Raw genomic sequence first — 12,186 nt, forward strand, 5'->3', positions numbered from 1 at the left:
CTTTATTCAGATGCTGCAGTTATTACAATATAAACCAAAAACAAAACATTTCACAAGACATTCAGTGTTAACAGCTGGAGATGAGAGAGAGAAAGGTAAAATCATAGAAACACTTCGGAAAGTTTGGAAATTTAGCAAATTTTGTAGAAATTCAACATATCATATTAAATCATGTAAAATGTTATAGTAGATCTGAAAAGCAAATGCAAAGTATTAATGGAAGAAAAAAATTGGAAATATATGTGTAACAAAACAGCACATCCATAGTTAATCCTTTCAGATTTCAAGGTTGTTGTTTTTTAACTGACAGGTGAGATGATCAGGGGGTTTGAGTTTTCACCTTCATCATTATCACCTGGGCTGAAATATGGATAGAGTTTCTCAGTGAAAGTCTGACCAGTGAAAGAGTAGAGATGAGATCTGGACTCCACGTCATAAAAAGAGACCAGACCCTCCTCATAATCCACAAACACACCCACCTTCTCAGGTTTCACTTTATAAGGGATTATATGCATTGGACTATCAATAACTGCATAATGATTCTCATCAATCAGACCTATAGTCCAGATTCCATCCTCAGGACTCGGGATAATATCCCCCTTCCTGTTAATGGATTCTCTGACCACTCCTAAAACCCACTCAGTGTTTCCCTTCACCTGCACCTCATAGTAAAATCTCCCTGAACTGAATCCCTGCTTTGCCAGAACACAAGAACCCTCATCAAATCTCTTTGGGTTTTCTGGGATGTCCTGCTCAATGTCTCCATCACTGACTTGCTTTCCATCCTCAGACAGGATGAGATATGGACTCGCTGTATCAGGATCCAGAGTCACATCCACTGAGAGAGATCAGACATTATCAATCAACTTCAGAACAAACACGTTCAGATGTACAGTATATAATACAGATTATCAAGTGTATTGAAAAAAATGGTGTCAATCACACTGTACCTGCAAACTTCTGCACAAACTTCAACCCTGTGAACACAGATGACAATATAATGAAGAATTATTTATAGGAATAATTTCAGGTTAACAGTGAGTTTCTCTCTATTGGCAGCATCAGTGGTGTGTAGAGAGTTCTGGTGATGTGTTAGTGTTTGTACACGGATAGTTACATCATGTTGCTTACATGTCTCTAAAGTAAGTTACAGTAATAGTGTTTTAGCTGGTTATGGCATGAGTTAAAGTTTGGATAGGACTTTACTGGGATTAGTGAGTCTTTTTTATGTCAGTCTAATGCTAACATGGAAGTTGAAGATATGTTATGGTTATTGTAAGTGCATACTAAGTGCGCTGATATCTTTGTCACTGATTCAGCCTTGTCAGGCACTCCGGCCGTTGTTTTTCCTTGTTTTTCTGAAGTAAACAAACTAGAAGTTTGTCTAGATCTGTCACTAACTGTGATCCTTTGCTGACTGAGACTGACATTATCTGCAGTGATCAACAGCATCACACCGATGCTGAAACTGGATTTAACCGAGAGTAATCTTTGAAAAAGAGAAACGTTCTTAATTACTGGCAAATTTATCATTCACATACCAGTTTGACGGAGCTTTTCATTTAGTGTCTCATGAGTTTTCTTCAGTTCAGTCAGAGCTCCATACAGAGAGTTCACATTCACATCAGAGTCAATCCTGATCTCGGTCCAGTTCCTGGTGTGTGGACGACTGTACAGAGATGAGCTCATCTACAGGAGAGAGAGAGAGAGAGAGAGAGAGAGAGAGAGAGAGAGAGAGAGAGAGAGAGAGAGAGAGAGAGAGAGAGAGAGAGAGAGAGAGAGAGAGAGAGAGAGAGAGAGAGAGGGGTGTTAAATATGATATTCTTATATTTTTAATGTTTTACACAGTAAATGTTTTATTATTATTTCCCCAAAAAATGCATTGTTATGATTTTGTTCTCTTTTGTACAATTTCTAAAGACTGTTGGAAAAATAAATGGTCAGTCAGCTCACCAGGTTTGGGAACAGTGTTGCTCCTGTAATATTGTACATGTTGACTGATGAGAGAGAAGTTTGTAACGAGTGGAATAAAATGTGGCCCCTTTAAGAGCAGAGCGCTTCTGTCACTCACAGGTTGCAGGAAGATCACACGACGATGAAGACGGAGCATAGGCACAGTCTTTAATAATACTTCAAAAGGTAATATAACAGAAGGCAGCAGGCAATCACAACTTACATAGATGAGACCAGACGCACACAACTGAAACAGAGCAGCTTAAATACAATGGCAAACAAGGATGATTCATTACACACACCAGAACTGAATGACGACTGAAAATGGTAATCATAGTAAGAAATGAGGAACTCAAACAAGCAGGGAAACGTTGAAGACCGAAAACAAAGTCCAGACACAACAGAACCGTGACAGTACGCACCCTCCTGGAAAAGCACAACCTCGTGTCAACAGTTCGATGACAGGAGGAGGCTTTGGTGGAGGATGTGAATCCCGGAGAGGTGATAAAAGAGGCCAGGGTGGTGAAGATTGTGGGAGAAGCCAAGGAGATGTCCCAAACAGAAGAAGATAGGGGTAGGCAACCCAGAATCCAGCCCTGGTGGTGCTCCATGGCAGCATTGCTGGAGGGAGAAGCCATGATGTAGTGGAGTTCAATGCCACCATGGGGACGAGCGATGGTAACTGCGCAGATGGGGGTAGAGCCCTGGGCGTAGATGGAGGTGTGGGACACCGTAGGCATCGGCGGCCACGATGGAGCTGCCACGACGATCCCCCCGAGGTGGAACTGAAAGACCGGAGGGCTGCGGCAGAACTGGTGCGACTGAGGACTGACACTGAACCACAGGGGTAGAGAGCTGGAGTGTAGCGGCAGGATCGCAAGTGCATGGCCAAGGGCTGGTGATGTCCGACCCAGGCGAAGCTGGCTGGTCGAGGGAGCCCTGTGATGTCGCAGGTACGATGGTCGACAGGGGAGCTGAAGGAGAGAGGAATGGCGGTCGAGGTGTTAGGGCAACAGGCCAAGGTGGAATGGCGGGGACATTATAACAAAGTGGAAGCAATTGGGAACAACAGCAACTCAGCCACGAAGTGAGAGGCCATGTAAAATCACAGATTGGGGTCAGCGCATGCTGAGGGTCACAGTGCGCAGAAGTCACCAACTTTCTGCATAGTCAAAAGCTACAGACCTTCAAACTTCATGTGGCCTTCAGAAGCGCATTATGATATGGATTTTGTGGGTCTGCCTCCATGTACTCCGAGTTGCAACGAACATCTAATCGTCTTGACTACTTTTTAAAATGGGTGGAGGTGAGTGCAGTGCGGTCAGCAACAGCTCAAGTGGCAGTAAGTAAGTTTCTTAGCGAAACCTTTTCACCAACCTTCCTCATATCAGATCGTCGCACCCCATCTGAGAGGAATCTTTGTGAGCATGTGTTTCCTGCCCTTGGCATTGAACACCGGCTGACAACAGCGTACCACCCACAAACTAACACCACCGAGAGGGTAAACCACACATTGAAAACTGCCATCCGTGCCTACGTTGGGGACAAGCACACTTCGTGGGATAAGTATCTTCCACAAATCTGTTTTGCTCTTCGTACTGCACCCCATGAGAGCACCGGTCACTCCCCGGCAATGTACAGTAGTTATATGGCCGTGAGTTGGAGACGCAGCATGATTTGATAACACAACCAAATTCTGCAGGAGTAGATGATCCTGAGGTACCTTATCCTGAGAGTTTGAGAGCACCCCTGCTCTCAGTGCGAAGCATACAAAAGAGAAATGTTTCTATTACCAGCTATGAATGACTTGGTGAGAGTTAAGACCCTCCCCAAATCCGATGCTGATGCAAACTCTACAGCCAAGTTGGCCTTAGTATATGCTGGACCATTTCACGTCTCTAAGAAACTGTCAAGTGTCAATTACAAACTTTCAAACATGGACACTGGAGAATATGCTGGCGTGCCATTTCATTCGTGGGACACGACCAGGGCCCCGAAACGTTCCTGTGGTAATGATGAGATGTCACTACATTTGGATGAGGACTTTGATTCCCAGATGGACAGAGAATAATCTGTTGATGTTAACCATTGTGTAAGTGCTGACTGCTCAAACAGAATTTCAGATGATAGTGTTAAAAGACGTTTGACTGAGCACTTGGCGTTACACCAGACAGTACGGATGTGGGGGTTGTGTCCAATTCACGTGACTCTTTGCCTGACACTATTGCTATCGTACCCCTCTCCACTGCCTCAGGACAAGGTCTGGGTCATTACGCACTGAGACAGAGAAGAGTCCCTAAGATTACTTCTGACTGGACGGTGAATAAGTGGACTGACCCATACCATACGGACAGACGAAGTTACAGTGTTGCTTGAGTGTTAGTTATTAATGTTCTTGGTGCATTTTCATGGTTCTCATCTAGGGAAGATTGAGCATTTCACTTTTGTGTTGCGGTCATACCTTTAAATGTTACTGAACTAATGTACGCTGTGCTAACATGTATGCTTGTACTGTATGTGCATTATTCCTCTGCCCTGGTAGCTTTTCAACGCAGTCATGTATGAGTGGATAAATCGAGTTGTTTCCCTGAACTGTTGGCATTGCATGTGTGCCTCGAGTCATGAGTACAGCATGTAAGTGTGTTTATTTTATTTTCTGGTGCTCATTTAAGTGATTAAATTTAATAAGTAACGCTGTTGACTGTAGGACGTTTGTGGAAGACAGTTATACGAGTTCACCTTGGAGGTTGGAATAAAGCACTGTGAAATGTTTCTGTGAGATGTTTCCTGCTGCCACTCGAGTCAGGAGAGCTTTCCCCTTTCCCTCCTAAACACACGCGTTACAAGTTCACACACCTGTGTATCATGGAGATGATGGTCAGTGTGTGAGAGCTGCTCAGTGTTTCTCCTCTTCAGCTCAGTGATTTCCTGCTCCAGCTCTTTAATGAGATCTTCAGCCTGTTTCTCTGCTGCTTTCTGCTGTTCCTCCATCATCTTCAGCTGCTCAGACTGACATCTCTCAAAGGAGCGGATCAGATCAGTGAAGAGCTCAACACTGGAGGATTTCTCTTCCTCTGTGTTTCTCTGATGAAGGAGATCAATTAAACAATCGTTTATGTATTTGCATATTTATTTAAGTGGATAGTTAAATTAAAATGTAATGTAATTTAAAAAAATTTTTTTAACACTTTATTTTGATGCTCCGCATTCTGTCGACTATAAAGCCCCGGGTATACTTCAGTTTCCGTGTCCGGACGCGTCTCGTGTGCAGTCGTGTCCGCACAGCTTTAGACGTTTACTCAACCGTGTGTGAGTTGTGATGGCCGAGTTCGACACGTGCGGTGCAATTGTTGTGACTCTTCTGCCTTTCTTCCGCATGCGCTGTTGTACGCGGACAGTCTCAGAAATTGGGCTGCATGTGGACGGGGTGAGCGGACGCTCGTGAAGTCTCCTGATGACCAAAATTATGCCCAGAAAAGCGCTATATAAATGTAATGAATTATTATTATTATAAGTCTCCTGATGATGGAAATTACGTCACCCGGACGGCTGAAGTATACTTTGGGCTTAAGTGTCTATGCACCTACACATCATCGAACTCTCATTAGAGTATTAGGCTACGCTCAGACTGTCAGTTGAAATAGTTATTGTGCATATCCGATTGAGACCTGATCAGATTTAGCAAGTCTGAACAGCCAAAAAAATCACATGAAATATTCTTTGTAAATTCATATGCAAATGAAATATTTAAACCAGACGTTCGTTTTTCTTGTTTTTCGGTTACATCATCGATTGATATTTGCCCTTTTCTCCCCTTTTTTCAATTTCACTTTTGCTAAATTCTGACTTTAGAAACAATCATTTGAATAAATGAAATCTTCTGTCGTGTAATTTGCTCCGTGGGCTGATCATTATCACGGGGGTGTGGCCGTGGACTGCTATCATCTCATTGGTGTAACTGCTTTATTTTCACTGCATGCACGTGAGGAGTTTAAAAGACTGAACACAGAGGACGACCTTTCTCACCCGAAGTGCCATTATTTTCATTATTAATATATAATAACTGCTAAATATAAGGCAGTCTCGGACTGGCCATCGGGAGCAGCGGGAAAAGTGAGATCCCGGAGGCACTGGGACTGATTTCACACATCGCCCAGGCGGTTTGTATTTACATACTTATGCTTTATTACTTTATTTATTAATATACCTTATACTCTTGGTCAAGGGGGACGCATTTACACCAACGGAGCAAATACAAGACAAAAACATGGAAAAATAGAAAATCGGTTAGATTTCATTCATTCAAATGAGTGTTTCTGAAGTCACACGTTAGAATAAGTGTCTATTGATGAAGTACACCAAAAAAATGGGTTAAAAGAAAATTATATTTAGCATTGTATGGTTTGAAAACTGAATTGTGAATCGTTACTCTGACCCTTATTATGATTTATTGGACAAACATTGATGATGAAACCTGAAAAGTGACCCACAGTCTCTGTTCAACTTTCTCTTCATGAATAAATCAAAGCATAATCTAGACTATATGTCCTGTAAGTTTGTACATGTGAACAAAAACAGAGCCTGTAAAATGGCTTATTATCATTAAAATATTAAAATTAAAATGACGGGTAATAATAGATTATGACCTCCGGGTGCAACGTTACTTATAGTCAACAGAACGTGTTAAAGGGACCATCAAAATAAAGTGAAACATATTTTTTAGCTCCTTTATTATTAAGCAAACTGAAATATTATGATGTGCAACATTATCAGTTGTAATATTTGACACTCACTTTTCTCAGCTCTACTGAGTGTTGGATCTCTTGAATCTTCTTCATTCTGTCCTGGATCATCTGATGAACGTCTGTCTGTGTCTGAACCAGAGAAAAACACTTCAGTCTCTTTTGAATATTGATTTTGAACTTTTCAGTTTTGTGTCTTTTAGTCCAGTTTTGAGAATGACGTGCACTGATCAGCACAACATTATCACCGCTGAGAGGAGAAGCGAATAACATTGATTGTATCGTCACAATGGCGCCTGTCAATGGATGCTGTATATCAGGCAGGGACTGAACAGCAGTTCTTGAATTTATACAGATTTCAAATCAAACTTTCCTTTGACATGTAAGAGTGGAGGTCATTGTACTATAAAAATATCCTGTAAGTTTCAGAACACAAAAAAGTTCCTCGTCAGTCCAAAAACATCTTTTATTGAAGACAAGCTGCTCAAACGACGTTTTGATCTTGATTTTGACGATTTTGGATCTCGTCACATTATGATGTAATAGTGCGATGAAAGACACACCTCTGCAGAAGAAGATTGACGCCCACTTCTACATCATCGCCTCTTTAGCCCCACCCACCGACTCACGCATGTCATGTAGTCGTGAATACGGGACAGACTCAAACTGAGCTTGTATTGAGATGTATTGTCGACTTTTTATCTCACTATTATGACTTTTAAAATCATATTTCATTAAAAACATTTAATTTTTTTTGACGGTCAAAAACAGGACAGAAAATAGCTCATTACTTCTAAATTAAGATGTTTTGTATCTACAAATCTTGATAATATCATAAGTGGAGCTCAGAGAACATTATAAAATGCAGTTCATGAGCTGTTTAAAGGATCTGCTGCTAATGTCTTAAAGTGTGTTTAAAGTGTTTAACTCTTGACCTTCTCCTCTGGACTCTCCTCCTCTACAGGAACAGTGTTGTGAGTCCTGTGTTCAGCTTTCTGCTTTCTTTCATCACAGACGTCACAGGACACTGGAGGATCACTGGAGGACGCCATGACTGACAGAACAATGAAGAGAAGCAAGAGAGCAAGTTTGAAAACACTAACACTCAAAGATTTGAAGTATTTCTCCACTGACGGCCCTTCAGAAGTAGCCGTATATTCTGAGAGAACATTTCTTCTGTAAGTGTCGTGTAAATCACACATATTTCACTGAATCTGCTGCGTTTGACATCCACAGCTCATGCAGCAATAGTTCAGAAAAGTGTTTGGGACTGTGTGAACGCTTGAGCTGCTTTACACTTCATCTATTGGCTGTTTTTAAAAAAGCCCTGTCTTCCTGTTTCAGAGGAAATGACGTCAACACATTGAATAACGCTGCACTTCAGTGGGACTTTAACTCTGAATAAATATATAAATACACATATAAATAAACTTTCACACAGCAGACTGATCTCAGGTAAATGATACACTAACAGACTTCTCTATGGCATAACTATACTAAAATTATTAATAAAATGAGCATTCTCTTGAAATACAATAGTTAGACATTAAAGCGTTTGACGTTTGCTCTGAAATCTGATGATTTTTACTCACCTTTAGCATTAAATGAGCGTGAGAGAGACGAGAGTTGGTCTTATTCAAACTCTGTGTTGTCTGAGGATGAGCCACAGTCGTCATGGTAACTCTCAAACTCTCAACTGCCACTCAGAATTTAGAAAATGCAGTTGAATTCCCTGCAATACACACTCATTACAACACATGAATGTAATAAAACACCTTACAGTGCACTTTCAGTGTTTAACAGCAGTTTAATTTCAGCTGTGACGTGTTCCTGCACTTTAGATTGGTTCAGAAACATAGATTGTACTGCATTAAATATGATATTTAAAGAGTGAACATCTTCCAGAGAGTTGATATTGTCTTTCTGTGTGTCAGTGATGTGGAGAAGCTTGCGACGGTTACACTGATGGAGAAGTTTGTTCCCACCGTCTCCGGCTCTCAGAAGCTCCTGGCATCGATGGACTGCCGTCAGCTCACTCAGGTGCACGCATTCACTGATATTGAGCTCAAACCAAAGTCAAAAACACTGTCATTGTGAAGCTTCTAATGCTCTCGCTTCTCTTGAAGAATATGCACTAGATTGAAGTCGGACTGTCACGATTCCTCGATTAAATTTCAGTACTCGATTTAAAAAAAATTCTTGTAATTGAGAAAAAAGTCAGAATGGTGAGATATAAACTCATAATTGTGCAAAAAGTCAGAATTGCAAGATATAAATTCGTAATTGTGAAAGAAAGTCAGAATTGCGAGATATAAACTCGTAATTGCAAAAAAAAGTCAGAATTGTGAGATTTAAACTCGTAATTGCGGAAAAAGTCAGAATTGCGAGATATAAACTCGTAATTGCAGAAAAAGTCAGAATTGCGAGATATACATTTGTAATTGTGAAAGAAAGTCAGAATTGTGAGATATAAACTCGTAATTGCGCAAAAAGTCAGAATTGCGAGATATAAGCTTGTAATTGCAAAAAAGTCAGAATTGTGAGATATCAACTCATAATTGCGCAAAAAAGTCAGAATTGTGAGATATAAGCTCGTAATTGCAAAAAAGTCAGAATTGTGAGATATAAACTTGTAATTGTGGGAAAAAAAGTCAGAATTGTGAGATATAAACTTGTAATTGCGGAAAAAGTCAGAATTGTGAGATAAAAACTCGAAATTGTGCAAAAAGTCAGAATTGTGAGATATAAACTCGTAATTGTGCAAAAAGTCAGAATTGTGAGATATAAACTCGTAATTGCGCAAATAGTTAGAATTATGAGACAGAAACTCGTAATTGCGGAAAAAGTCAGAATTGCGAGATATAAACTCATAATTGTGCAAAAAGTCAGAATTGCGAGATATAAACTCATAATTGTGCAAAAAGTCAGAATTGGGAGATATAAACTCGTAATTGTGCAAAAAGTCAGAATTGCGAGATATAAACTCATAATTGCGGAAAAAGTCTCGATTGCAATTTACCCGTGTCGAGTAACCGTCAAAGCACCAGAAGTGGCTCATTCCACACACAAGAATCCATGAACCGCATTATTAGACCGTTTTCTGAAGATGCACAATGTATTTAAACCATTAAAAAAACATCACGATTTCTAAATAAACGTCTAAACCCTCGCTCTGAGTTTGCATGTTTTGATGTCCACGTTCTTATTCGAGAAATGACAGTGACTGTAGCGTTTCTATTTTAAAGAAGTTGCCAAATATTAAAGATTAAGTGAACATTTGAATGAAATTAAACCAGGATTTGATCGGCTGTAAAGTGCCGTTGGCTCGCTCTGCAGGAATTTGTTATCACACATAATATACACACGATAAACTTTTTATATATTATGTGTATTATATTATGCATTTTAGCATGTTTCTATAAACTATAATATGATAACTTGATAATTGAACCAAATATTAATGCCTCATTGTTATTGTACATGTACTTTAATTCATTTTAAAGGCTTAGGTCTATTTTTATCATCACAAAAAAATTTAATTACCAAAATATTGTTAGTGACAGCCCTAGATTGAAGAGTCATCTGCTCTAAATAATAATTCAGTATTTTCATTCACAACTGATGTAAGTCAATAATAAAGATCCTATGATTTATTCATATCCGGTGTGTTGTGATGTTTATGTGAGCAGATATTCATCATAATAATTATGTGTTTAGATTATTGTCACGGCCAGCTCGTTCTCGACCGTTACATAAAGAGGATCACACATGCAAAATGAATAGTTTGACTTACAAGATTATTTATTAAGCACAAATAGTGATCCATTACAGAAATATAACAAAGTCTAGGGATTTAAACAATACAGGGGAAAAATAATAATCCAATTGGTGAGGAATGTTGAGAAATGATAACTAAAACAGACAACAACAAAGTGGAGCAAAATGACTTCTCTGGAGATGTTCCCCCAGAGGAAGTAGTGATGAGCAGGTGGATACAGCTTTTATATCCTCCCCCATAAATTAATCAATTAAGTATGATTGTCTGCAGCCAATCACACCCTCAGAACACAATAGGAGACAGGGTCGTAACACCTCCCTCCTCAAAAAGATTCTGCAAAGAATCCAAAAAGAAAAATTAATGTCAATCAACTCATGAGAACAAGGACAATCATCAAGGTAGTAATCGATCATGAAGCATCTACCACTCCACTCCATCTTCCAACACTTCTGGGCCCTAGAAATGCAAAAAGAGAGAGACGAGAGAAACATGCAACAGAAATCATGACGTTACACTCTAGAAAGTGACTCCATCGCATCAGACTTATTCACGTCAGTTTTAAAGCTGACTGAACTGAATGTCCCACGATGGGTTAACACAAATTCATCAAAGTTTATTCACCTTGTGTTCAGTGAGATATGTAGCTACAGCATGAGGAACACAGTGCTTAAACTCCTCCAAAAGCATCAATTCTCTTAACTGCTCTTTAGTTGTGACTTTCATAGAATTACACCATCGATCAAACAAATTTTCCTTTTCTCTTGCAAATTCAATATAAGTACATTCGTCAGTTTTACTAAAATTTCTAAATTTTTGGCGATACGCCTCAGGCACGAGTTCATATGCGTGTAACACAGCAGATTTCACCACATCATAATCACCACTCTGTTCCAGGGTGAGAGCAGAATACACTTCCTGTGCTTTTCCTGTGAAAACACACTGCAACAGCAAAGTCCACAACTGTTTTGGCCATTTCAAGGATAGAGCAACACGTTCAAAGTGATAAAAATATTTCTCTATTTCCTTTTCATAAAATGGCGGAACTAATCTCACATTCCGGTGAACGTCAAACACAGGTGATTCAACCGGCCGCACGTCAACTCGCGCAGCTTCTGCCTCTTTAACTGACAACTCTAACTCCAACTTCCTTAACTGAAACGCTCGATCATCCCGTTCTCTCTCCAACTCAAGTTCCAGTTTTCGCACAATGAATTCTCGCTCTACCGCTCTCTCTTTCATAGCGCGATCCTCACGCTCAGCGCGGATCTTCGCAGAGTCTAAATATAGCTGTTTCTCTTGCAGGGACAAATCGAGAAATTTTGATTCACTTTCAATGTCAACCTCACAAGGAGAAAACACAAAAGACTCACTAGGAGCAATAAACTCAGGGTTTACCTCCAAAACTCCTCTCTCTACGAGTGATCGCCTCAAAGTAGACACAAGTGTTTCCTTCAGTCGCTTATCATGAGTAGTGAGATCGATACTGAAGCGTTCAGCAATTTGTAACAACTGCTCCTTTGTACACTTCTCAAATAAAGTTTCTGAGGGACAAGCAAAGAAATCCTCGAGCACCGAAGACATTTTGCTTGTGCGTACACTTATACTACAAAAACACAAACAAAACAACCCGCTCACACACGTGAGATGGTCGTGTTAACGAGAACTACAACTCCCATAAGCCACTGCTTCGAAGCGGAACTACTTCCGTCTATT

General features: G+C 40.1%; 1 protein-coding gene across 1 annotated transcript in view; it reads right to left on the reverse strand.

Moving 5' to 3' along the window:
- Positions 1–299: 299 nt before the first annotated feature.
- LOC307118006 (E3 ubiquitin-protein ligase TRIM39-like) overlaps positions 300–12,186 on the reverse strand; it is a gene marked incomplete at both ends in the record, with an annotated part of 88,584 nt that continues 76,697 nt past the window's right edge. The window contains 5 exons of the mRNA XM_079803299.1: positions 300–838; positions 951–977; positions 1,542–1,689; positions 4,810–5,037; positions 6,747–6,842. Of these exons, the coding sequence (XP_079659425.1) occupies positions 300–838; positions 951–977; positions 1,542–1,689; positions 4,810–5,037; positions 6,747–6,842 (1,038 nt within the window). The remainder of the gene's footprint in view (positions 839–950; positions 978–1,541; positions 1,690–4,809; positions 5,038–6,746; positions 6,843–12,186) is intronic.

This window comes from Gobio gobio (genome assembly GCF_949357685.1).
Source record: "Gobio gobio genome assembly, chromosome: 21".
NCBI classification, from domain to species: domain Eukaryota; kingdom Metazoa; phylum Chordata; class Actinopteri; order Cypriniformes; family Gobionidae; genus Gobio; species Gobio gobio.